The sequence below is a fragment of the Phaethon aethereus genome (assembly GCF_964289735.1).
Source record: "Phaethon aethereus genome assembly, chromosome: 3".
Lineage (NCBI taxonomy): Eukaryota > Metazoa > Chordata > Aves > Phaethontiformes > Phaethontidae > Phaethon > Phaethon aethereus.
The window spans coordinates 82,880,838-82,905,813 of record NC_138576.1 but is presented as its reverse complement, the minus strand read 5'-3'; the positions used below and the strand labels follow the sequence as shown (position 1 = coordinate 82,905,813).

Here is a 24,976-nt window from a genome sequence, read left to right as displayed (position 1 = left end):
CCTCATTACAAGAAGGACATTGAGGTGCTGGAGCGTGTCCAAAGGGCAGTGAAGCTGGTGAGGGATCTGGAGCACAAGTTTCATGAGGAGCGGCTGAGGGAACTGGGGTTGTTCAGTCTGGAGAAGAGGAGGCTGAGGGGAGACCTTATCGCTCTCTACAACTACCTGAAAGGGGGTTGTGGTAATGTGGGTGTTGGTCTCTTCTCCCAAGTAATTAGCAACAGAACGAGAGGAAATGGCCTCAAGTTGCGCCAGGGGAGGTTTAGATTGGATATTAGGAGAAATTTCTTCACCGAGGGAGAGGTCAAGCATTGGAACAGGCTGCCCAGGCAGGTGGTGGAGTCGTCATCACTGAAAGTGTTCAAAAAACGTGTGGACGTTGTGCTTCGGCACATGGTTTAGGGGGCATGGTGGTGTTGGGTTAACGGTTGGACTTGATGATCTTGAAGGTCCTTTCCAACCTTAATGATTCTGTGGTTCTGTCAATAGTCTTAGTAAAAAAGCAGCAAAGCCTTTTAATGGTTTCTCTGCAGTGCTTCCATTGCATTTGTGTTCTTTCTGGTGTATGAGATTTCCTCCTCGCTTCTGCTGTTTCTGTGGAGAGGTGACAGTCTCTCCCATGAGTTGGAGCAAGATTCTGTTTTGGTTTCTGGTCCTTGGGCACTTCACAGAGCGTGCTGATCCTTCTTCTGCCTACAGTACCCTCTGTGGAGATCTATGCTTGGTTGTTAGGGCTTCTTTAGGCGTGGTAGACTTGGGTTAGCTGATGGGATTAGAAGCAGCTTCTGGCAAGAAAATGCATTCCATTTTCCAAATCCACCCATGCTTATTGGGGTTGTGGAGGGGTGTCTGTTATTGCACTGTCCTGACTGTCCTCTCAGTATGATCTATGATCACCACTTCAGCTCCAACAGCTTTTTTTCACTGTACAGCTGAAGAAAACAAAGGGTGTGTTGTAGCTTTTTGGGTTTGTGGGTTGGTTTGTTGCCTCTTTGTGGTGGTATACTAGCTTGCCAGTTTTGGAAGGCAGGTAATGTTTAGTTTTCTGCTTGCTTGGTAGGTGATAAGGCTGACCACTTAGTTTAGACACTTATTACCAGAGAGGATGAAACCTCCAGGCAAAAGGGAACATGGTTTATTAGAGGTCACCTGGAGCTGGATACCTGAATTCTCATGGAGCTGTAAGAGTGCTGTGGAGGTTTTTTATACCTTTAGGATCACGTTATATGATGTCAGATGCTTACAGAAGAATTTATCGTTTTTTGTACAATATTGAAATATAGTCCAAAACCACATAGTATTTGTGGGCTAATCAGTTAACTCAATGTATATTAAACCAACATGGGGATTTGGGGGATAACTCATGCTGTTACTTTCAGGTTATCTTCAAATTTTAATTAGTTCCCTAAAATATACTGAAATGGAAATCTTTGTATTTAAAAGCTTGCTGCCTGAATAGCCGTGTCAGTCCTACCTGGGGGTTTCTGTTGCTCATTGGCTCTTGCCAGTCGAATAATCTTATTGTGCCCAGAAATCTTAAATGAAGTTGAACCAGAACTTCCAGTTGATCCTATTTGCTGTACAAATAAGTGTTCTGCTGCAAAGTTGGATCAGACCCTCTTCAGATAATATATATACATGTATACCAGAAACTTCAGATAAAGCCTTATATTTGTCTAATCCATTCTGGGTTTCTAAAATGTCAGGTTTTATAGTTACTTCAGTACTTCAGCTAGTGCCTGTAAGCTCTAAAATATGTACTTTTCCTTAAGTAAAGGTAAAATTTACAGAGAAGGTAGGGCACTAAGGTACTTAATTTTCTCTGGAGACAACAGCTTATGGTAATTGGCATTTTCAAAATGTTTTGAGTGTATGCACTGAGAATATGTCTAAAGGTATTTCCTATATATGGAGCCATCAAAGTATAATCTTGATTACTTTTCACCTTTTTTTTTTTTTTATAATTTAAAATTGCCTCCTTGTATGAGTGAGTGATGTGTGTGTTTGTTCCACCCCCTGCTGGAAGCTTCTATTTTTGTTTTGAATATTCAAACATATGAAAGGAATGTACCTTTGGCAGCAATTTACTTAAACTGAGTAAAGGAATAAGAATGAATATTAAATCATCTTTGCTGTAATAATTTCTGACATTACATCTAACACTGATAATCAAATATTGCAAATTGTATATACATAATTTTCAGTGTTTTTCTGGTTACTTATGTTTTGCTTATTGGTGTACTTGGAAAAGTCTTTTTTACTAATGCTAAGCAAGTTGGCAACTAAAGGAAGTTGTCATTTGTCTATGGAACATTTTCTGCTCATCTTGCCTGTAAGAATCGGGCTTCCAGGCATTTTCAGCACACACTTTATCTCTGTTTCACAAAAAACATTTTTGCTGATGAGGGAAGACATGGGTGCCCCATTATGTAATTACATTAAATTGCTAGAGTGCTCGCCTGGCACGTAGGAAAGCTGGATTCATTTACTACAGTAAGAGAGACTTGGAGTCGTGTTTCTGAAGGCCACTTGGAAGGCAGTGAGCGAGTGTTGGGTGAGAAAGCAAGTGGACACGTTGGACTCTGTCCTCTGCTGAAGGTTCTGCTGGATTAGGAGGAACTGGTGCTTCAGAGCCTGCTTAGCTTTCTATAAGCATCTAATGTGATGTCTAATTAAAAGATTGTAAACTGAACTGGGGGAAAAAAAGAGGCAGATATTAAGTGCCAGCAGTAGCAAAGAAGATTGGGCTTTGGCTCCGTCTGTGGCTTAGGCAGCTGTCTAACTGTGCTCAGCTTTGAGTCCTGCTCTCGGGTAACTGAGCTCTGTAAGGAGCCCTCATGCTTGGTTTAGGGATCTGAATTGTAGCAGGCACTGAACTGTTGCAATGCCAAGTGCTGCTTTAACTAACATCAAAGTGCTTCTGTGTATCTGGCCCCAAGTACATGATCAGAACAGAAGTATATGAAGTGCTGAGAGGAGTGTTTGCTGCAGTGAGAGCACCCCTTCCAAAATCATCAACCAATTTGACTGATCTGTACTGCGTGATGCAGCAAAGCCTTGTATTAGGCCAGCTGGATCAAATGATGCTCTTTGAAGATGCTGCCAGTTTCCTCTTAGAAAATCATCAGTAGAAGAAAATCTGTTTGCAGTTGGCCCTGGGCCAACATCTTAAAAGCAAATACCAAAAGAGATATTAAGCCTTAGCATGTATTTTGTCCCATGAAGCACTTTTCTCAATTATTATCTGAGTGTATGCTACCAAGGCAAGTAGAACTTTGTTTTATTCTGTGTAATTCCCTGCTTTGTATTCTGTGTGAGCCTCTTTGAAAAGTTGTGCCGGTACGTGGTGATGAGCAAAGCAGTCGGTTTGACATGCGCCTAGGATAGCTGGCTGGCTTTAGCCCTTGGCTAGCGCTATGTGTTAGCCCTTGAGATGTTTTCATTTGGCTTGGTGCCATGTCCGTGGAAGAGACAGTGAACAGCTGTCCAGGTAGCACGTGGTGCAGTCGTAGCTCCTGGCCACCTCCCGTGCCCGAATGTTGCGTGTTGCTCAGCATCTGGGCTGTCTGAGAGAGGAATGGCTGGTGTTGGAGGCCCACTCAGCTCCCACTTAAGATGTTTTCGACACAAGAACTTTGCTGAAGTGTGTGTTGACTCGCCACTTGTAAGGCGTGTGATATCTTAATATATCTAGAGATTTTACATGTTGGTAAGTTGTTCTCTTGTTGGTAGGAAGCCAGTGTAGCATAGAAATCTCTGCTATAATGAGATCTAATACATAGCAGTTAAATGTCAAATCCGTGATACTTGAAAGTAATTTTTAAAAAGTGCTGGAAGACAGAAATAGGAAGAACAGTAGTGGTTTTAAGTGTTTTTTACATAGGATCAGTACCTAGGGACTTGGATCAGTTTATCTTTTTTGTGTGTGTGTCAAGTGAAATAACCATTGACAAGACGCTTATTGCTTTGCAACGTTTGTAAGGAATATAGTATTCAGTGCAAACAAATGTACCAAAACCAGAAGGGTAAGTGGTCTGGAAGATCTTAAGTAATGGTAATGAAATTATCCACTAGTGTACATCTGTGTATAATTACAGCTTTCTAAACTGAAATGGCTTAACATTTCTTGTTGAATATGATCGTGTCTTGTTGTAGATGTGTAGAAATGCTGTAAAAATGTGTTTGAATCTTGCTCTGCATTTGTACTACCTCCTCCTCCCTTTCCCACACCAGTCAGAGCAGCTGCAAATGTGTAACTAATCATTTCATAAAACAACTTTTTTCAGTCTAGTTCTCGAAACTGGAGTTTCATATTGCATCTTTGTCATATCTCAAATTCAATCTACAGGGTAGTCTTAATGGAGTGGATGAGTTGAGCAGGGGAAAAAAAAGTGGTAATAGCAAGGTTTGTAAACTGATGTAGTCTTACTGAAGCTTACTTTACTGTATCCTGAAAGAAAAAGTTGCTGCACTTCAGTGATTGATCAGCCTAACCCCACCCCCCACCCCCAATTTATTCAATTTAACCATAATGAATTGTGGTGTTATATATATATATATATATATATATATATATATATATATATATATATATATATATATATATATAAAGGAACACTTTAACAAATTGGTAAATAAATGTACATCACCTCAACTTCTAAGCTTTTGGACTAGCAAAGGTATTTAGATAATTGAATTTAAAAATTACATTTAATTTAAGTTTTTTTGGTACATGTAAAAATCTTACCACAGTACTGTTGTAAGGTATCCCACTGAATGGAGGCAAAAGATTGCAGTTTTGTTTCTTCACATGTCATCAGGTACTGAATCAGAAATTAATGGAAAGGAGTGACATGATGTGTAAAACTAATGTATGCCAAATACTTGCAACATATCCATTATAGCTGGCATGTACTTATTTTGATGTTGCTGTGTATGTCCTGACCTGAGAAAATAACTGCATGAATAATGACCACAAACGTATTAGTCTAGCGGCATTCCATGTGCATCTAACGTTTGGTTAGTGTCTCTGCTAGTTGGCCAGCTACCTTTTTATTTTTTAATAAGACCAAAATACTTGTCCAGCTGTATTTACAGCACTTATATATTTAGGCTGTAGCCTGATATTGTCGGCTTTTTTTAGTGTGTCAGGAAAATAGTACTAATAGTATTAATAATATTTTAATATAGAAGGCATTAGTCTTTTCTTTTTAATTTTTATGTGTTAAATCTTGCTTGTGCTCTCATGATTAAAGAGCTGTGCCTCCTCTTTAAACTGTTTCAGTTGCTTTCAATCTTGCCTTAAGCACTACTTTTTGTATGAATGACTTTTGTCCGTGCAAGCATTGTTATCTTCTACCAAGAAGATTACTCATCAAGTGCAAGCGGCTCTTTAAGATCACATTAGAAGTTGGGATTTTGTTTCACTTCAAGCAAGCTGAAAAAACAACTCTCTTCTCTGATGATGACAACATAAGAATGTCATTTGACCATATGCTTCATTCGTGTATTGCACCAAATTAACATGTTGAAGCAATTTACAGTCAGAGATGTAAAGAAGCTGGTTGTGTTTCTGTCTATGGCTTTAATGTTCGCTTTCTCCTCCTTCGGTGCACTCCAGTTCTCTCTAAAGGATATAACATTGTTTGCCCCTGAAAGGCATGGATTTCTCACATGTACTTTCCAAATGCTTTATTGGATGAAAGTTAGTGCTTACAACAGAACATCAGTTTTAGTTGTAGTTAGTTAGTAGTACTTTTGGAGAAGAAAAATACCACAAGGCCTTAATCTAGGGCACAAAGGTTTGAGGTTAATATCCCATACTCTCTCATCACTATACTGTTTTACAGGGAGCCCTAGGAGGCAAGTTGAACATCCAGCAATCTGTAGTGGGAACTTTCATCCCAGCAGCTTGGCTCACCTCAGAATGTCTGAAGGCTGTACCAAAGCAGTTTCCTAGAAGCCTCAAATTTATAAGAATTCAAAAGGGCATTTAGCTATAAGATCTCTCAATCTAACTTTGCCTTTGGTAGTTTGTTTATTAAAAAACAAAAACACAACAACAAAACCCGAAGTGAAAGAACTTGATAAATAATTATCTTTAATGGCTCATGCTCTTCAGCTAGAAGGATTAATGGGAAGGCAGAGTTTTCCCCTAAAGACTTAAAGAGGAGGGGAGGGAGAGGATGAAGAAGCACTCAGTAGTTTTTGTTTAATTACAGGAGAAAACCTTGCAACTTTTTTGATTGCTTACTAGATGCTTTTTATTTGTTTTCCAACTTAAGTAGGCAGCCCCATATTGTGGGCCGCATTAAAAGCAGCGTGGCCAGCAGGTTGAGGGAGGTGATTCTGCCCCTCTACTCCGCTCTGGGGAGACCCCACCTGGAGTCCTGCATCCAGCTCTGGAGCTGTCAGCACAGGAAAGACGTGGACCTGTTGGAGCAGGTCCGGAGGAGGCCACAAAAATGATCAGAGAGATGGAACACCTCTCCTATGAAGAAAAGCTGAGAGCGCTAGGGTTGTTTAGCCTGGAGAAGAGGAAGCTCTGGGGAGACCTTATTGCAGCCTCTCAGTACTTAAAGGGGCTTAGAAGAAAGATGGGGACAGAATTTTTCGCAGGCCCTGTTGCAACAGGGCAAGCGGTAATGGTTTTAAACTAAAAGAGGGCAGATTTAGAGTAGAAAGAAGGAAGAAATATTTCACAATGAGAGTGGTGAAACCCTGGCACAGGTTGCCCAGAGAGGTGGTAGGTGCCCCATCCCTGGAACCATTCCAGGTCAGGTTGGACGGGGCTCTGAGCAACCTGATCTAGTTGAAGATGTCCCTACTTGTTGCAGGGGCTTGGACTAGATGACCTTGAAAGGTCCTTTCCAAGCCAACCTATTCTATGATTCTAAGATTTCTTGCACTTAAGTGCTTCCACAGTGTTGCTATCTTTAAAATGATACATAATGACAAATAACTGGTGAAATACAACTTTCTAGAACTATAGAAAGCTTCTCTTCCAGTGTGCTGGTGGGACTCAGTGCACAGTGACAGACAGTTTCCCTCACCAGCATGAGCCATTATCATTTTCTTGAAATGTGTTTGTGTGTTTTTTGGGAATGGTAGGTTTGGGGGTTTTTTATTTTGTTGTTGTTAGTGTCTTAAATCTTTCTTTAAGCAAAGTTACTGACCTCCACAAGGCCCAGTGGCCCAAAGCACGTACCAGCATGGTGAAAGGTACCTGGACAAATTCATTCTCTTTGGTATCCTTGGTTCATGATGCTATGAAAAACATGCATTTGTAGCATTTCATTTTTAACTGATTTAGTGTTTATATGGATGTTTTTCTCTGAAAATTTTTAACAATAGCAAAAAAAATCAATATTCAGTTTTGCATTTCAGTGTTTTAGAAATTTAGAGATTTTGTGGCCAGCAGGGCTAGAGAAGTGACTGTCCCCCTGTGCTCAGCCCTGGTGAGGCCACACCTTGAATACTGTGTTCAGTTTTGGGTCCTTCACTACAAGAAAGACATTGATGCGCTTGAGCGTGTCCAAAGAAGGGCAACAAAGCTGGTTGAAGAGTGAACAGCACAAGTCTTATGAGGACTGGCTGAGGGAACTGGGGTTGTTTAGCCTGGAGAAGATGAGGCTGAGGGGAGACCTTATTGCTCTCTACAACTACCTGAAAGGAGGTTGTAGCGAGGTGGGGTTTGGTCTTTTCTCCTGAGTAATAAGCAGTAGGACAAGAGGCAACGGCCTCAAGTTGCGCCAGGGGAGCTTTAGATCGGAGAGTAGGAAAACTTTCTTCACAGAAAGGGTTTTCAAACGTTGGAACAGGCTGCCCAGGGAGATGGTTGAGTCACCATCCTGGGAGGTATTTAGAAGACATGTAGATATGGTGCTTAGGGACATGGTTTAGCGGTGGATTTGGCAGTGCTAGCTTAATGGTTGGACTTGATGATCTTAAAGGTCCTGTCCAACCTAATTGATTCTATGATTCTAAATTGAATGCCTTTTTTCAACATATTTCTAAATATTAGTGCCTACTTAATGTACACACTTAAGCTGAATTTACATTGGAAAATTTGGACATGGCTGGGGACATGCTGACATGCTATCATTTGTGGTTGAAATGTTCCACAACGTAAGCTTGGCCTGTTCCAACTACTTACTATCCTACCCAAAGAATTTCCAGATGTAGCTTAGGAGCTGTGATGGCAGAGACATCAGTTTACAGTATCCAGTTTGTACATCATCACGCTGTTCTGGAGACTGACAGATTCCTAGAAGATTGATGTACTGTTCTGCACTGCTTGGCTTTGGTGCCTGGTACTGTTTTTAGGTGCACTTATTGATTAGTATAGGCGGAGGATCGTATCTTCTTACATGGCGTAGTAAAGGTATTTTCTTTAGCAGGGTTGTACAAATAAAAATGGTATTATAATTGGGACTTTTTTCAGTGCAGATGTAGAAAAGGAAATAGAATTTCCTTTGGTAAGTGTGCAAGAACAAAAGAAGCTGATGGTACTTAAATCAGTTTGCTAAGTATAGTGTGCAAATCGGCATACAGCTACTAATTATCTCTTTTAAAAAAAAGTTACCCTCTTCTCTGCTTATTCCAAATGCATAATGGGATAATTCCAGCTTGACATCTTGCATTTTGTGCTAATGACCATACAAGAGTGTGGGGGTTTTTTCTGCTGAAAGGAAAATGAGATTTACAGATTCAGAATAAATGCTGGAAATTGGAGCTGGGGGGTGATACTTTTTTTTCCCCCCCTGGCTAAATGGGTATTGTCAATGTTACTGTAATGACAAATCCAGTGGAGTTGCCTTTGAAGCCCAGAATAAGCTCCACGGAAATGAACACATGAAAATAGCAACTTGAAGATATTTTGCAAGTTTTTTTTCAATAGCAAGGCTGCCCTTGTGTATATAACTGATAGTTAACCTGACTTTTTCAGGTAACTTTTTGCTATTTGGGCTGTTCCTTGCTAGAGTAGGGCTTTCTTCAGGTTTTGTTTAATCTTTTTGCCTGTGTCGCTAATTTGAGTATTACTGATTTGAAAAAAAAATTCCATCTTTCCTAATAAATTTCCTTCTTAAACATATGATCTTTTTTTTTTCCAAATAAGAATTGCTGCATAAATTAAATGCAAAAGCCTGTCTTAACTTTTTGTTCTACTTTTTAATTTTTTCAAGTAATGGAGGAAATAATCATCCATTCTCTTGAACCACTTAATGACTTTAAAATCCACAAAACTTAGTTATTGCTGTTTGCTTTGCATACGCAAAAATAAATCTATTAAGGATATTATTTTAAAGATTATGTACTTTTTTCAGGAGGACCCAAATGATATCGACCCCAAAAGGAAAGACGTGCGTGGCAATGATGGGGAGGACAAAGCACAAAGTGTGGAGACCCTACCTCCAGGTATTGCAAAAACATTTGTTATGAAAGATCCATAGCCGTTAAACCTTTATCCTTGAAAGCCATAAAACACATCAGTTGTTCTGATTATAATAGTTCTTTGTAGTTTGGAAGTGCTAGGTTTATTTTAGCAATATATACTTCTCTATTCTTAAAGCTTCAGCTTCCTTAAATCTTACCTGCTTCACTGGTCCTTTGGGTTTAAAACCATAGAGAATGTGACTCTTCATTAGTGTGTTTGTATTGTCCTGCAATAAGTTTGAGGTGCTCTGAAAGCCTCTGGTACAAAAGTAGTCCATTTCTTTTGATGGATAGTACTGTCAGACAACAGACAAGTCGCCTTGGGACTGTGCTTCTGACTGAAGATTCAGCCAAGGTTCATACTTCTTTAGTTTTGTCTAGCTTTTGATATGGCAGATTTTTCTGAGCATGCTGATGGTGTAGCTTATTTTTCTCATACTTGCTCAGTGTTTGTCACATGCTGGCAAATATCAGAGCAATGAGATTTTTGTTTTAAGTGAAATGATCTTATGCCTTGAGGATGAGCTAGGGAAATGAAGATTCCTTAACACTTACTTTTATGTGACTGCTTACATAAACTTCCTTTGCTGCTTAACTGTTTCACATCAATGAGATTTAAAATATATAGCTAGAATTGACATACTAGGGTATCCAGAAATAATAAAATGCATTTGAATGTTTTGCACTGTATTGAAAAAGCTTACCATACAAGGAAGACAACCTCAGGCAACTCAAGAAGAGTATAAGGATCTTGTTAGATCATGCAGAGAGAAAATTAGAAAGGCAAAAGCCCAGCTAGAGCTCAATCTGGCCACGGTCATAAGGGATAACAAAAATATTTTCACAAATATATTAACAACAAGAAGAGAGACAAGGAGAATCTCCATCTTTTATTGGATGTGGGGGGGGAACATGGTCACCAAGGATGAGGATAAGGCTGAGGTACTTAATGGCTTCTTTGCCTCAGTCTTTAATAGCCAGACCAGGTATCTGCAGGGTATTCAGCCCCCTGAGCTGAAAGACAGGGATGGAGAGCAGAATAAACTCCCCATAATCCAGGAGGAATCAGTTAAGGACCTGCTAAGCCACCTGGACACTCATAAGTCTATGGGGCTGGATGGGATCCACCCACGAGTACCGAGAGAGCCTGGTGGAGGAGCTTGCCAAGCCACTCTCCATCATTTATCAGCAGTCCTGGTTAACAGGGGAGGTCCCAGACAACTGGAGGCTTGCCAATGTGGGCAAGGACCAGAAGGAGGATCTGGGGAAACTACAGGCCTGTCAGCCTGACCTTGGTACCAGGGAAGATTATGGAGTCGTTCCACTTGAGAGCGCTCGCAGGGCATGTGCAGGACAACCAAGGGATCAGGCCCAGCCAGCGTGGGTTCATGATGGCAGGTCCTTCTTGACCAACCTGATCTCCTTCTATGACTGGGTGACCCACCTAGCAGATGAGGGAAAGGCTGTGGATGTTGTCTACCTGGACTTCAGTAAAGCCTTTGACAGCGTCTCCCCCAGCATTCTCCTGGAGAAGCTGGTGGCTCGTGGCTTAGACAGGTTTACTCTTCGCTGGGTAAAGAACTGGCTGGATGGCCGAGCCCAGAGAGTTGTGGTGAATGGCGTTAAATCCAGCTGGCAGCTGGTCACAAGCGGTGTTCCCCAGGGCTCAGTTTTGGGGCTGGTCTTGTTCAATATCCTTATTGATGACCTGGATGAGGAGATCGAGTGCTCCCTCAGTAAGTTTGCAGATGACACCAAGCTGGTATCAGAAATAGTGTGGCCAGCAGGAGTAGGGAAGTGATTGTGCCCCAGTACTCAGCACTGGTGAGGCCGCACCTTGAATGCTGTGTTCAGTTTTGGGCCCCTCACTACAAGAAGGACATTGAGTTGTTGAAGTGTGTCCAGAGAAGGTCAGTGCAGCTGGTGAGGGGTCTGGAGCACAAGTCTTATGAGGAGCAGTTGAGGGAACTGGGGTTGTTTAGTCTGGAGAAGAGGAGGCTGAGGGGAGACCTTATCGCTCTCTACAACTACCTGAAAGGGGGTTGTGGCGACGTGGGTGTTGGTCTCTTTTCTCCAAGTAACTTATAACTTGATAGAATGAGAGGAAATGGCCTCAAGTTGGGAGAGAGGGGAGATTTAGATGGGATATTAGGAAAACCTTCTTTACTGAGAGAGTGGCCCAACATTGGAACAGGCTGCTCAGGGAGGTGGTGGAGTCACCGTCATAGGAGGCGTTCAAAAAATATGTAGACTTGGCGCTTCGTGACATGGTTTAGTGGGCATGGTGGTGTTGGGCTGATGGTTGGACTTGATGATCTTACAGGTCCTTTCCAACCTTAATGATTCTGCAATCTGTGATTCTGATCAGATAGCTTCACAACATATTTTAGTTTTCCTCTATTAATCCTAATGTTTGGCTTACAAATTTGTCTTATCGAAACATTTGAAATACTATGCTGTTTTGAAGAAAGAACTAACCAAGGTAAACTTTCCTTGAAGCAGCGGTCATCAATAATGTCTGAGGTATGATTTTTGTTCCACAGTCTTAGACTCCTGGTACAGTATAAGCTGTTTGACACTCATGGCTTTTTTCCTGGAGCCTTTGGCCTGCCTTGTCTTAGCTGCTTTCTGGAGAGGGGAAACAAGACTCTGGTTACATATGTATGCTTTTTTGGCAAAACCTTTACTTTGTGTATGAATGGGAAAATAAATCCAGAAAAGTGGAAAGCCTGGCTTATTTAACTAGGTTTCTGGCAGATCTTTTCAAGTGCTTTTTTTTTTTTTCCCCTTAACAGAACTCTCTGCAAATACTGTTACTGGAATTATAGGTCAGCCAATTTTTGACCTTCCAGCTACTATTCTTATTTCACCCTTTTTTGAATGTTTATGTATTCTGGGCCAAACTCTATACACTTCCTCTAAGACCTTCCTTTCCCAGTGGCCCTAAGTAGCCATTTGAGTATTAAAAGAAGTGGGAAGTGTCTCAGGTTGAAAGGGAAAGATACCAGAAGCTGAAAGTGTTGAAGCTGGAAGTAAAATTAAGTGTAAAGTAGAGCAGGTCAGGGCTTTTTTTCACTTCGTCTGCTGATTAGTAATCTCTTATGGTTTGATTTAGCAGGCAGGAGAATCGTTACTGCTAAGTAGTATGAGAGTCTTGAATCAAACATCAAAGGCTACACAGGCAGTATTGTGCACTCTTAAGTCACTATTTTGATTATTTTCAATTAATGTAGGCAAACCTTTGAATCCTTATGGCAATGAAGCATGGAATTCATATTTCTGCAGTTTAAAGCAAAGTGATTAAATTTTAGGAGGGCTTTGGTTCAAAACTTTCCTGCTTTTCCACAGAGGTTAGGAGATCTGTAGCTTAGGTTTCAGCATTATACAGCGTAGTATCTTTCAGAACTTCTTAGAATTAAGGAACTGTTTATTATCGTTATCTTTAAAATGACTTTATACAAAGATTAAACTGTTGGGTGTTTTACCTTCTGTACATCAGAGTGTATCTATCTTTTGTCATTTGATGACTATTTTTATACGCTGCACAAGTCTATTTCTTGTTTTGTGAAAATAGTGATGTTAGTTCTTGTAGTCAGAAAGGCTGACCCTGAATTGTCTGTATGGACAACTAAAGCAAAACTGTATAACCATTTTTTCTGTAGTGATAGGCGTTTCATCAGTTACTCAAACAGCTCTTTTTGTTAGCTAATGAAAACCTGGAATCTCTTTTGTAAGTCAAAATAATCACATTTATATTGAGTATCCTACTGCTTTTAAGCTGTACTGAGTCAGTGAGAGGGAGCGCAAGCTATTTAGGGGATTTTGTATCCATCTATTCTTACGCTTTGTTGCCCGCTGCTTGGTTGCGTGCAGATTTATCTGGTATGCTTTTTTTTTCTCTTCTATCTCACTTTGAGCTGCTCTTACTGCTATCTGCCTTTTTCTCCAATAGATCTGATTCATATCACACACGGTTGACAGGGCCTTCTGCTGGAGCCAGAGCCAGGCTTTGCCTCCTTCCTGGCTCCTGAAGCCAAGTTCACTTGTTCTTATATTCTGTGGGCTGTCACTGCTTTTCAGTAAATTTAGCCCTATGAAGTGGTCTCCTTTCTTTCTTTTCAAATTTACTCTATGCTTTCTGGACTAGTGTTGCATTTGCTGGTTTTAAAGTCTTGGAAAATGGTAAATGATACATTTTAAATAATTTATATCAAGTGCTACTTTGATGGAAACTGGAATGGAATAAAATGTACCAAACGAGTACTATTTTTTTTAAATACAGCTATTTATTACAGAAAAAAAAATCAAATTTACTTTCTCTTAAAATCATCCAGCTAATTATTAAAAATAATAGCAGTGAATTGCAGTATTTTTGTTGATTGCCTTCTCCAAGACTTTAGAGTTGGGAAATAACTGGGACAAAAAGAAGCAGCTTCACTGGATTTTACCTTTTTCTTGTTTTTGCTCAGCTTCTCAGGCTCAGAACAGTCTGTAAAACAAGCACTTCATGTCAAAACCAAGTTTAGCACTGCAGCATACCCTGGTTCCAGGTTCTTAGTTCAGTGATTTATTTTATTTAAATTTAATTTTTTTTTTTTGGCACTCTAACTCTGGTAGCAAACTCTGCAGTTCATTAAATGTTGAATTTAAGAGAGTAATTTATTATCATGTTGGGTCTCAGTACAGGTAAACACACATTTACTTGAATTTGAAGTTACAAACTTGCTTAATTTAAGTTTGAAATAAAGTAGCTGCGTTTTCTGATACCTGGCAAAGTCATTGAAACTTGGGAAACTACAGAGCCAGTTAACTCCCCAGAAGAAATTAAATCAAACATGCCCCTACTTGCATACCCCAGGGAAGCATACAACAGAAACAGTACCTATTATTGGAAAAGGTTTGTTAAACCACTTCTAACTTCAAAATTTAGTTGATAAATTGTCAGAAAGGCAAGCCTTTCAGCAAAAGAAAGGCTGGACAGTATATTTAGCTTTGGATCAGCCTTTAACTTTGCGGCAGTTAACTTGAGCCCTTAGCACTTGTATGCAATGTGGGCTGCTCACATTGCATGTTGGAGTTGATAAGGAACACAACCTGTTGAAGAAGAACGCTTGCAATGGCATCACCCTTATCACTGATGTGATGCCCTTATGACCTCTTGAGGTTTAGCTCTTTCCACTGGATGGAAGGCAACTGGATGAGTGGATGGGGGTGGCAGTCCTGAAGCAGGCATAGCATTAAAATCCATCGGAAGCTGGAGTGTTTGAAAGTCCTATATAAATGTATTTTAAGTATAGATTAGATTTTGTGAAGTGCACTAAAATCTTTATTTTTAGGCTGGAAAAGCAGTCATGTGACATGTCCTGTATTTCACAAAATATTCAACATATGTTCCAGATTGAAGCTATATTATAAATTAGAAGCAAGGCTGATAATATAGTTTAGTTACCAAGGAGGTTGCAAAAGCTTTAGGAAATGCTAAGGGAGAGAGTTATATGGGGAGACTATCTTGTGATCTCTGTTGTTTTTTCCAGTTTCCTGAATCAAGCCAGTCTTGCATTTTGTATAGTTCTGTTGCAAGTGAGGTTTGGTGTAATTTTTGTAAATAACTCTCTATTGGGTTACTTCTAGTGTGGTAGCTAGCTGAGGTGTAAACTTGTTTTCAAAGTAACTTACTGGAAATATTTTGAAGGAAGAACTTGAAAGGCTAAGAAAAACTCTTGGCAGTCTGTTGGCTACCAACAGCAGCTGGAAAGTTTCCTTTTTAGAGTTGTTTCAGTAACTGGAATTTGAAAATCTGTATTTCTCCCTCCCTCCAGTTATTTTTCGTATAGTTTCTCTAGGCTGCTTCACCAAGTGTCTGTGTATTAAATGTTCTGCAGTTTGTTGTTGTTTAACTCTCTAGTTCTGGCTTCTGCGTCTGTCTGTGTGCACATGTTTTAACTTCTTTAGGATGGTAATTCAGATGTAAAAATAGTTGCTTAGTATTATCTGTCTAGCTGTTAAACCAGTAATCCAAAAGTATGGGCACTGTTCTCTTACTCTGTGACTTTACTTGGCTGTTGGAATTTCTTAACAAACCAACCAACCCAAAACCACCTCCCCTTTCCCCCTACCTTGATATTTTTGCCTTACAACCTCTACTGCTATCTGATAACCAAGTCACAGCTTGGCTCTCAGTTGCTTTTGTTGATGAGCTCCTCGGATGATCCTGAGATTATAGAGAATTTTTCATCAAGTGGTATTTGTCTAGTTAAACAACAGACAATTATCTTGTTTAATGATGGAAAGTGTTCTTTCAATATCAGAATCTTCTAGCAGGAGTTAACGCACCCTAGTTGAGGCATGGTTTATGGATAGAAAGCTGTGAATGAGGTCTGCCATAGTTTCCATGTTGTGCAGGTTGAGAGAGCAAAGACAAACCTTGAAACATCTGAGCAACCTCTGACTCTTGTTAGTAGCTGTTAGTATTCCCTCTATGCACATTAGCTTAGTTTAAGATATGCCTGAGCTATATTTGTGTAAAAGCTGAGCTTGAATGGAGTGACATCACTGCAACCTCCTATTTACTGAACTTAAAGTACCTCAAAAACCTTGTATGTTAATTATGAAAACAAGGAATATTAACTCCTCTCATCTCTAATAAACAGTGACCCCAAAACCCAGCTTTTGCTCTGTTTTTTTTTTTTTGCTAATGGCATTTTGTATTGCCACAACATGCTTGCAGAAGATTCTCATACACATCCATGTTAAAACAAGAATGTCTGTATTGCATCAGAACTTCAGCTCTGATTTTGAGTTAAAGGTGGTATAAATTTGCTGTAGGTAGCATAGGTTTGGCTGTCAATAGGCAAAAAAATAAATGTCCAACGAGAGGTACGAATTTATAGTTTTAAGATATTTGATAAGTATCATACCATTGTTTTATACTTCAAGATGGTGAAAATCCTGAAGTTTTTGGTTCCTGGTGGGTGGATGCCAAGCTACCTTTTCCTGTTAGTGCCACAACTAGTCACGTAATAACACAGTCCTTGTTACAGAGGGATTAATCTGTGAAGCAGTTCTGATTGTAAAGGAGGTTACAGTTATGTCATATTGGAGAGTGATCTAGTGTTCTGCCTACATGAAATGCTGTTTTTTGAGAATAATAATGTCTTGTACTTCTAAAAGGTCTTTTCTTCAAATGGTTTGATTAGAACTGACTTGTGTTTTTACTTATGTAATGAGACAAATTATAATCTCTTTGAAGTCTGGACAGGATCTTAAAAAATAAATGTTTCTTGGATAACTTTATAGCCAGATCATCTGCCATTAATGCCTGTCAATATGTGGAGGGTTTTTTTTTAAATGGAAATTGGGTGGCTAGGGTTTAAAAAAAAAAAAAAACCACCCAAAAAACCAACCAAAACCCAAAACAACAAACAAAATGGACAAGTTGAAGCATGGTCTGCTGATTACTTGTATAAACTGAGATCTGTAAAATTGTTCATTTTTATATTAATTCGCAGGAGGCTTTTCATATGCAAATTAACTGTTGATGTTACACTGTTAACAATACTGCTGAGGTTTAATGTGTTGCAAAATTAAAAAATAAGCTGTTTTGTCAGTTATGTTTGGATTGTTGAATGCTGTACTTCAAATCACGAAGATTAAATTGGATATCTTCCTGTTTTTCTACTGTAGGAAAAGTTCGGTGGCAAGATTTTGATCAAGATGCTTATGTTGGCGCTACCATGGTGCGATCTGGTCAGGATCCATACGCCCGCAATAAATTCAATCAGGTAGAAAGTGACAAACTGCGAATGGACCGAAGCATTCCTGACACTAGGCATGATCAGTAAGTGTCAAACTGAGCCATACTTGACTTGGATTAACCTTTTTGTATTTAGGGCTTTTGAGCAGCAGGTGCGTTTCCTAAAGCAGGAGCTCTCCAGCGCTTGAAATGACAGGAAAGTAAACTGTGGTGCGATCCTTGAACAGTGAGTTAAAGAACAATGAATCTTATTCAGGTTTTTCTGTTTCCATGACTTCCATTAGTGTGTATTCTTTATCCACACCGGTGCTGCATTTCAGTCTCTCTTTGTTCGTGTTTATCTGATGGCTTTTCTTGGTTTCTACATTTGTTAAGTCCCTTTCACTGTGAGGAAGATCAAACAGTGGAGGAGGTTGCCCAGAGAGGGTGTGAAGTCCCCAGGCTTAGCAATATTCAAAGCCCGATGCACAGCCTGCTGTGGCTGGCCCTGCTTTGAGCAGGGAGTTTGGACTAAAAGATTTCCAGGGGCCCCTTCTGATCTCAGTCGCTGTGTGATTCTGTTCTTCTATAAGTATGGGACGATTGTCAACTCCAGACCTAAAGGAATCCATTTATGCACACCCTGGTGAACACAGGACAGAATTACACTTCAGATGTTTAAAAACTTTTGCTAAGTCAGGCTGCTTATGCATATTCAGAAAATAGTACACTTCAGAGTAAGGGAAAATATTATTTTCTTGTGGGTAGAGAAGACTTTAATTTAAAAAAGGGGTTTGAGTGACTTGCACTAAACTTGTTTAAGCAGAATTGACTAATACGAAAACAAAAGTTGCTCATTAGGACTTCCATAACTTAAAAATAACAAAAGCAGGTTGAACTTGGTTTTAAAAATTAGACAAGCATAATCTCAAAGCATAAAATTAGCCAACTGTATATAGTTAATTTGCCTAACTAATTCTGCGGTTAGGATAAATGTACATTCACAGCTTTGTAGGTAGAAGAGGCTGGAGGAGACACCAGGGGGTAGAGAGAGAAGGAAGATGCCTGTTTTTCCTCCATAAAGCTCTTTAATCTGGAATGGCAAAGCGAAGGAGATCTGTGTAAAAACTCAGACACTTACTGCACCTGTTTTAAATCCCTTGTATAATAGCATCGTTTTAGGTTCCTTTTAAGCAGATGATTTGTAGATAGAGTAAAGCAAGTCTTGTATAATTTGCCATTAATTGAATCGAGAAGTAGGAAGAATCTGGTGTTTAGACCAGGTATTCTTTTCCCACGAGAGCAAAGCTCAGCCACCAACTTCTAGAAGCTTCTCTGATTCAGATATGCTGAATTTGGAATTTTTCTAGATGTATAATAACCTCAGGGAGGGGTGTCTAACAGTCAAATGCTGTCATTTGAGAAGAACTGAAATGAGAGATGACAGGAGATAAATTATATTACAGTGGCTATGTTTGTATTAACTGTCAGTGATATGATTATATGCTGACCTGCCTGGGTGTTTTCACTAAATGGAGCTGGAAAAGAACCCTGGAATGGGGAGAGAGAGAGATATGTTTCTGGGGAGAGGCTGTATCTGTGCTGTGGTTATTACTTTGCCATGGAGCAGGCTTGAGTGCCCATTAGTCTGTAAATGGTCATCTTTTTAAAGAAAAAAACAAGCAACCAGAAATACCCAAACTGAAGCAATCATGCCTGCAAATTGTCCATGATACTTTCCCTGCTATGTTGCAATTCATTTTCCTTCTATTTTGGCAAGGACGTTCACTGCGGAAGCTGAAAAAGTCGCATGAAATATTTGTTTGGGAACTGTCCAATGGAAAGACCAAGAGCAATAGCCATAGGAAGAAGAATATGTTACAGATCTGAGCATGTGACATTTGGAAGCATGTTATTTACAATAAAATTGGAGGCAACTGCGTTAAGGTTAAGATCTCTTATGGAGCTGCTACATCTTCTTTAAGAAAAGAAACCTGTATAAGGAAATATTTGTTTCTGCTTAAGCAAATTTTTATTAATTGTATTGATGTGTCAATGGGGCTGTTTGACTTTAAAATAACAATATAATAAAACTGTTTAATTGCTGAAACTGTCCAGGCTGTTCAGAAGCAGCTTATCAGCATTCTACATTAGATATGTAAATGTGTGTGTAATTATGCATCTCTTTTAATACTTCACTGTTTAGTCTTTTCTGCGTTGGACAAACTTTTACTGGCATCAGGTTAAGACCAAAGTTTTCTACTTGCTTTTCGTGAAAGCCTGCCAGCAGTACTAGAAAACACTTCGGTTTGCCTGTTTAAGCTGCTTGATTTAAGCAAAAAGGAGAAGTGAGAAACAGGCAGATACAACATAGGAAAGGAAGAGAGAGGAGGTCTGAGCAGGAGTGCAGATTCTCACTCCAGCTGATGCTCACAACTGCCACTTCCAACAGCTTTGAGAAACCTCTGGGTTTCCTCCTGATGCAGTCAGTTTATGACATGTAACTGAGAGCTATTCCTGTCACGGTAGATTTTGGAGGTCCGGAAAGTGTATGTCACAGTCCTAATAGGAAACTTCCAGAGCTGTCCTCCTGTCAGTGTACAGTAGTCTCCCAAATGGGTTGAAGGGTGAAATACTCCATGGTTCTTGTGGACTAATGTCCACCACACTTACTTTGGACCAGTGGTTTCTGGTCACATTTCTTACCGGATGTGTTGGCATGATTCTTGAGAATTACTGGTAAGTACTTTAGTACTAAAGTACTAAACCATGTTTTCTTTAGTACAAAGTACTAAACCATGTTTTCTTTCTCATTTGGCAACTATTAGAAGCTTCTGACCTTACACTCAATTTTATTCTTAAGTAGAGAAGAAACAAACTTTCCTGTCTCTTTGGTACCCAGGTATCTGTTGAAGTGAATGTTTTTCTTGCACTCGTTGAAATGAATATTTCTGTCAAAAGATGGTTTCAGCAAACCGTGGGGGTTTCAGAAAATTTGTTAATGATATGAGCTAGTCCAGCAACTCAAATTTCTGGGGGAAGGAATGCACTTCTCATGTTTCAGCTGATTTTAATGACCTATGCTAAGCATTTAAGGTCTAAATTGAAGTTTTCAGTTCAAATTCTGTTTCATCCAAATGTATTTTCTCATTCTGCATATATAATTAAGTGCTGTAACTTGAGGAAAGGAAGTCTAATCCCTGTGCAAAAAGTGGTGACATTATTTCTTTAGTTTGAGTTTTAACTGTGGCACTATTGACACAGCAGAATAGGAGGAGGACTGCTACTGAGTCAGTTAAAGCAGGGATTTTTGAAGAGCCGAGAGCAGAAATACTCAGTGAAATATTCTTCCAGTTTTATTTGGAAGTCTAAAAATCTTAATTTCTCCTTCAGAAATATGCAGTAGTGCTCTTCTCTTGAGTTTTCTTAAAATTGAGAGGCTTCATTGCCTTGAATAATTTCACCCGAAGATGTGCTCTGGCTCAAGTGCTCTTTTCTGCAAAGAGATCACTAAGTTTAATGTGACTTTTTAAAATTATTCTAATGCAAATGCTTCATGTGATAACTGCATGCACAGCAGGCTTGTCCTGTGTGGGCAATTTGAAAGTTAGCAGAGAAAAGAATGTATTTTTTTGCACCATAAGCTTTGGCGTATAATGGCTGGACATCTTGTAGCAGTCTACATGAATTGCCAGAAGCTTACAATAGAGAAGGTCGTAGTTCTTTACCTTCCAGGAACGCATACGTGTTTGTGATTTCTTGCTTCAACACGGGGCACTAGTGACGAAGCCATCCTGTATGCCTACCATTTGAGAAACAAAGCTAGATAAGGCCTTGCTAATTTGGCGCAGCAATTGTAGAGTTGGCATGGGCTTTGTTTTTTCTTCAGAGCGAGCTAGGTCACCATGGCACAATGTTTCATTTCACAGCAAGCACTAATGCGTGTGACGTTATGGGTGCGTTGTATCGAAAACACTGCGGGTCGTTGGGATTTTGTAGGGTGGGCAAGAAGCACATTGCCACAGGTTCTCTGGTTCTGTGAAGGTAAAGGTGTGTGGTTTATGATGCATGTCGCAGATGTTTAATCGTCTGTGGAGAGGCCTTTTATATAGGCAGAGGCCTAGCTTTAGATGTTTAGGTAGCAATGTAATTTACCTCTCTTCCCTTAAAAGCTAGTTTGATTAATACTGCATGGCATATAGAATTACTTGCTGAGTTTGCCACAGGTGTATGCTATCTGGGTTTATCCCCCCTGGAGACAACTAGACCTGTTAAAACTCTAATATTAAGTAAAGGATATGTGAAGAAATACATCACTCGTGTATGTTACTGCATGAATGGCGATCGGTATCATGACCTGTCAGACCATAATGCTTTCAGCAAGAACTCTATATACAGGGTTTTCTAGTCCTGTTAGTTTCTAGTGCAATGAGGGTAGTGTCTTTTTTAGATTTATTATTAGTGGATTTAAACAGTTTAACTTTATGTAGTCCTGCAGGAATTATCTTGGGATTTGCTGCTTTTTGCTTATTATATTAATTTCAGACTACTAGAGGTGATGAAAAGTGAGTTGACATAGATGGAGTATTTTGTTATCTTTGTGGTTTGGAAGGATGTGGTTCTGTATTTAGTTGGCTCAGCATTGTCACAGCTAGCTTTGCTTTTCAAATTCTGAATGTTAACAATCCTTACAACTTCTCATTAGAATAGAAGACTGTTTTTATCTATGAGCAAGAGCAGGGATGCTACAGGAGCTTTAAAAATAAAAGGGCAAGTGGACATGTGCCATTCTAAAGAGGAGACATATGGTAGCCTGTGAACCTGTGCATTTTCATTAAAAATATGCTCATTTCCTTAGATTTGTTGACTGCTTTTAATGTAAAATAAACGCTCTGGTTTTATACTCAGTTGCATGAAATGTATTTACAACATACTGCAGTGATGATAGTCTGACTTTTCTGAACTTGCCTATATCTGACACTGGCTTCTTAGTCTGTTGTGTACAAAGACAACTACCAAAAGTGGCAGAAGAGGAGTTGATTATAAACTCACCTGCAAACAAGATATTTCATTCTTCCTAGGTAGATGTAGTGTGTACATGAGTTTAATAGTCTTCATTACAAAGCAGTTATCTATCTGCTAAGCCTGGGATGTAAAGATTACGTTTAAATGACAGGGTATTATGTCTTTCAGGTGTCAGCGGAAACAATGGCGGATAGATTTGCCAGCCACCAGTGTGGTGATCACATTTCATAACGAGGCAAGATCTGCTTTGCTTCGAACTGTTGTCAGGTATACCTAAGAGACCTTGATTTTTTTTTTTTAAAAACACACATTCCTCCCGCTGCCCCACCCCAGCCATTCACTTGTGACAGACAATAGCTTATGATAAGGGAAGTAACAATCCGTTATGCTTTCCTGAACCACTTGCAGAGGGAAAGCTGAGCCTTAATTTCATTGATGTCTCCAGTTCTTGGGTTCTGAAATAGTAACATTAAATAAACAATATCTCCTCCCTTAACTACAAATGCATGGAAGTGTGGAACTGATTACTGGAAGATGTTTGGAGGTTGGCTATAAAACCAGTTTCAAGGAAAACTCGAGGAAGATGCATTCTCAGGGGATATTTGACCTAAAGCTATCTGACAAGACTTCCATGTTACAAGTTGTCTAATCCACTAATTTCTGGAGGCTGGAATTTTGGGGGGATGATTCTATGTGTGCCTCTCTTCACAAATGCTTTCTGTAAGAATAAGCCAATAGCTGTTGTTGAAGATAGGATTCTTGGCTAGGTCCTACTGTGGCTTAACACAGTAACTACTTCTATGACGTTATTATGGAAAATTAAGGCTGCTTAGTATTGAATACTTTTTTTTTGTCTGTTTCAGTGTCCTTAAAAAAAGTCCATCACATCTTATTAAGGAAATCATACTGGTGGATGACTACAGTAATGATTGTAAGTACTTTACAGGGTCTTAATTTTATTTTGTTTATTCTGGTAAGACTTTCTGTAGATGCTAGTAGGTGACTGTTAAGAACAGGTCACATGGATAGGAGTTTGCAGAGACTGATCCAAAACCAGTTCTTAATTCTTTTGTATCTATCACTGTGGAAATGTGAAGAGTTCATATAAATACTTCAGGTATATTTGATTACTCCCTGATAACTGAAGGAGCAGAGTGTATAACTGAAGACAGCCTTCACAGAGTATGTTGTCTGATGTAAAAATAAAACCCGTGGTAGTTGCACCAAATATTTTTGTAGCACTGCTTTAAATGAATGCTGGCCTCCATCAGTCTCTTGGAAAATTCTTACTGAATCTAAAATAAATCAAGGTTTTGTAAGTACTAGGGTATCACAATATGAACTTGAACAATTGAAATGGACCTCTGAGTAACATTTCTTAAAGGAAGTCAATATCTATATTTGCATTGTTTACATTTAGTTTAGGATAGGTTTGGGCCTTAATGTTGGTTAAAAAGTGACTTTCTTATATGCAAAGAAAGCAGTTTATTTAATCCTATAAAAGTTGTGGGTTTTTTCCTTATACAATGTAAAAACTGTGTAAAGACAGACAAGAGAATATCATTAAATAAAAATGTTTCAAGAGTGTAAAATTAGCTTTAAGTAACATAACGAGGGTAGCAATTTCTTAGCCTGGTAACTTTATTTCTGGTGAGACAAGTAGGTTTTGTGGGGTTTTTTAAGCATATGTCTTATATTTAACTATTTATAACCATAAACATTTTCCACTCCAAAGCTCTTGTTTTTCTTTGAAGACAGCCTCTCTTATGGTATACAGTGTTTGATATCAAACTGGTTCTCATCAGTTGATTATTTTTTTAATTATTTCATTTTTTTTAAAGCTGAGGATGGTGCTCTCTTGGGAAAAATTGAAAAAGTGCGGGTTCTTCGAAATGATCGCCGAGAAGGTAGGCTTAATCTGGGGGAAGGAAGATACAAATTCCACTGTGCTGTCTTATCTGTTAATCTTCATCAAGTCTTAGAGGAACATTCTGCTATACATTCCCTTTGGAGGGGTATTTTTGACTTTAGAAGCCAACTTACTAGTGGAATGAATAAAAACAAATGCATTTGTGCAAATAAAAACAGTAATTCCGATTAATTCCATATTGTTGTGTGCGCAGTTGCCCGTTGTTGGCTTTCACCAACTTGAGAAATTGCCTGTCACCCTCAACCTCTCCTTTGTCTACTGTACTGAATCCTCAGTTAAGCTGCTCCCATTTTACATGAGGTCTCACTGTAAACTGTATGAATGGTTGAAACCATCCAGCTTAAAAATAGCCCTCTCATTTTTGCTGGTTCCCTTACTAGAGATCATTTTAAGGATCCAGTTGATGAACAGCCTGGCAAACAGTTTGTCTGACAGACTTGAGAGAGTATGAGCAGCCAGGTGGGCTGGGACCATGTATACTGAAATTTTGCTGAAGCCAGTGTGCATGTAATAACAAACTTGTCTTACATTTTTTTTTCCTCTTTGTTGCTTTCTAAATTATGGTCTCATATCACTGAGCCCTTCAGTCAGCAGCTTCCTGGCTATAGAGCTTAAAGTATTAGATACAGGCAACTGTTATTCTACAGCTGCTTGAAATAATAACTGAGAGTTGACAGTTGAAATAGCTGACTGAGTTAGCAGATATGTGCTTGTTTATTTTTATAGGTGCTGTATCTTCTAGGCTGCCAGCCTGGCCTGGGGAGCAGCTAGAATGATTAGAGTGTCAGAAATCGGAAATAACATGCACAAAACCTGTGTGGTCCCATAATTAGTTACTGCGAACTGATGGGCTC

The 24,976-nt window shown here is 39.3% G+C and overlaps 1 protein-coding gene across 1 annotated transcript in view; it reads left to right on the top strand.

Annotated features, from left to right (window-relative positions):
• The window catches only part of GALNT2 (polypeptide N-acetylgalactosaminyltransferase 2), a gene marked incomplete at both ends in the record, with an annotated part of 103,266 nt that overhangs the window by 47,299 nt on the left and 30,991 nt on the right, over positions 1-24,976 (top strand). Inside the window, 5 exons of the mRNA XM_081997650.1 lie at positions 9,327-9,417; positions 17,119-17,272; positions 22,361-22,459; positions 23,056-23,123; positions 24,034-24,099. Coding sequence (XP_081853776.1) covers positions 9,327-9,417; positions 17,119-17,272; positions 22,361-22,459; positions 23,056-23,123; positions 24,034-24,099 — 478 coding nt within the window. The remainder of the gene's footprint in view (positions 1-9,326; positions 9,418-17,118; positions 17,273-22,360; positions 22,460-23,055; positions 23,124-24,033; positions 24,100-24,976) is intronic.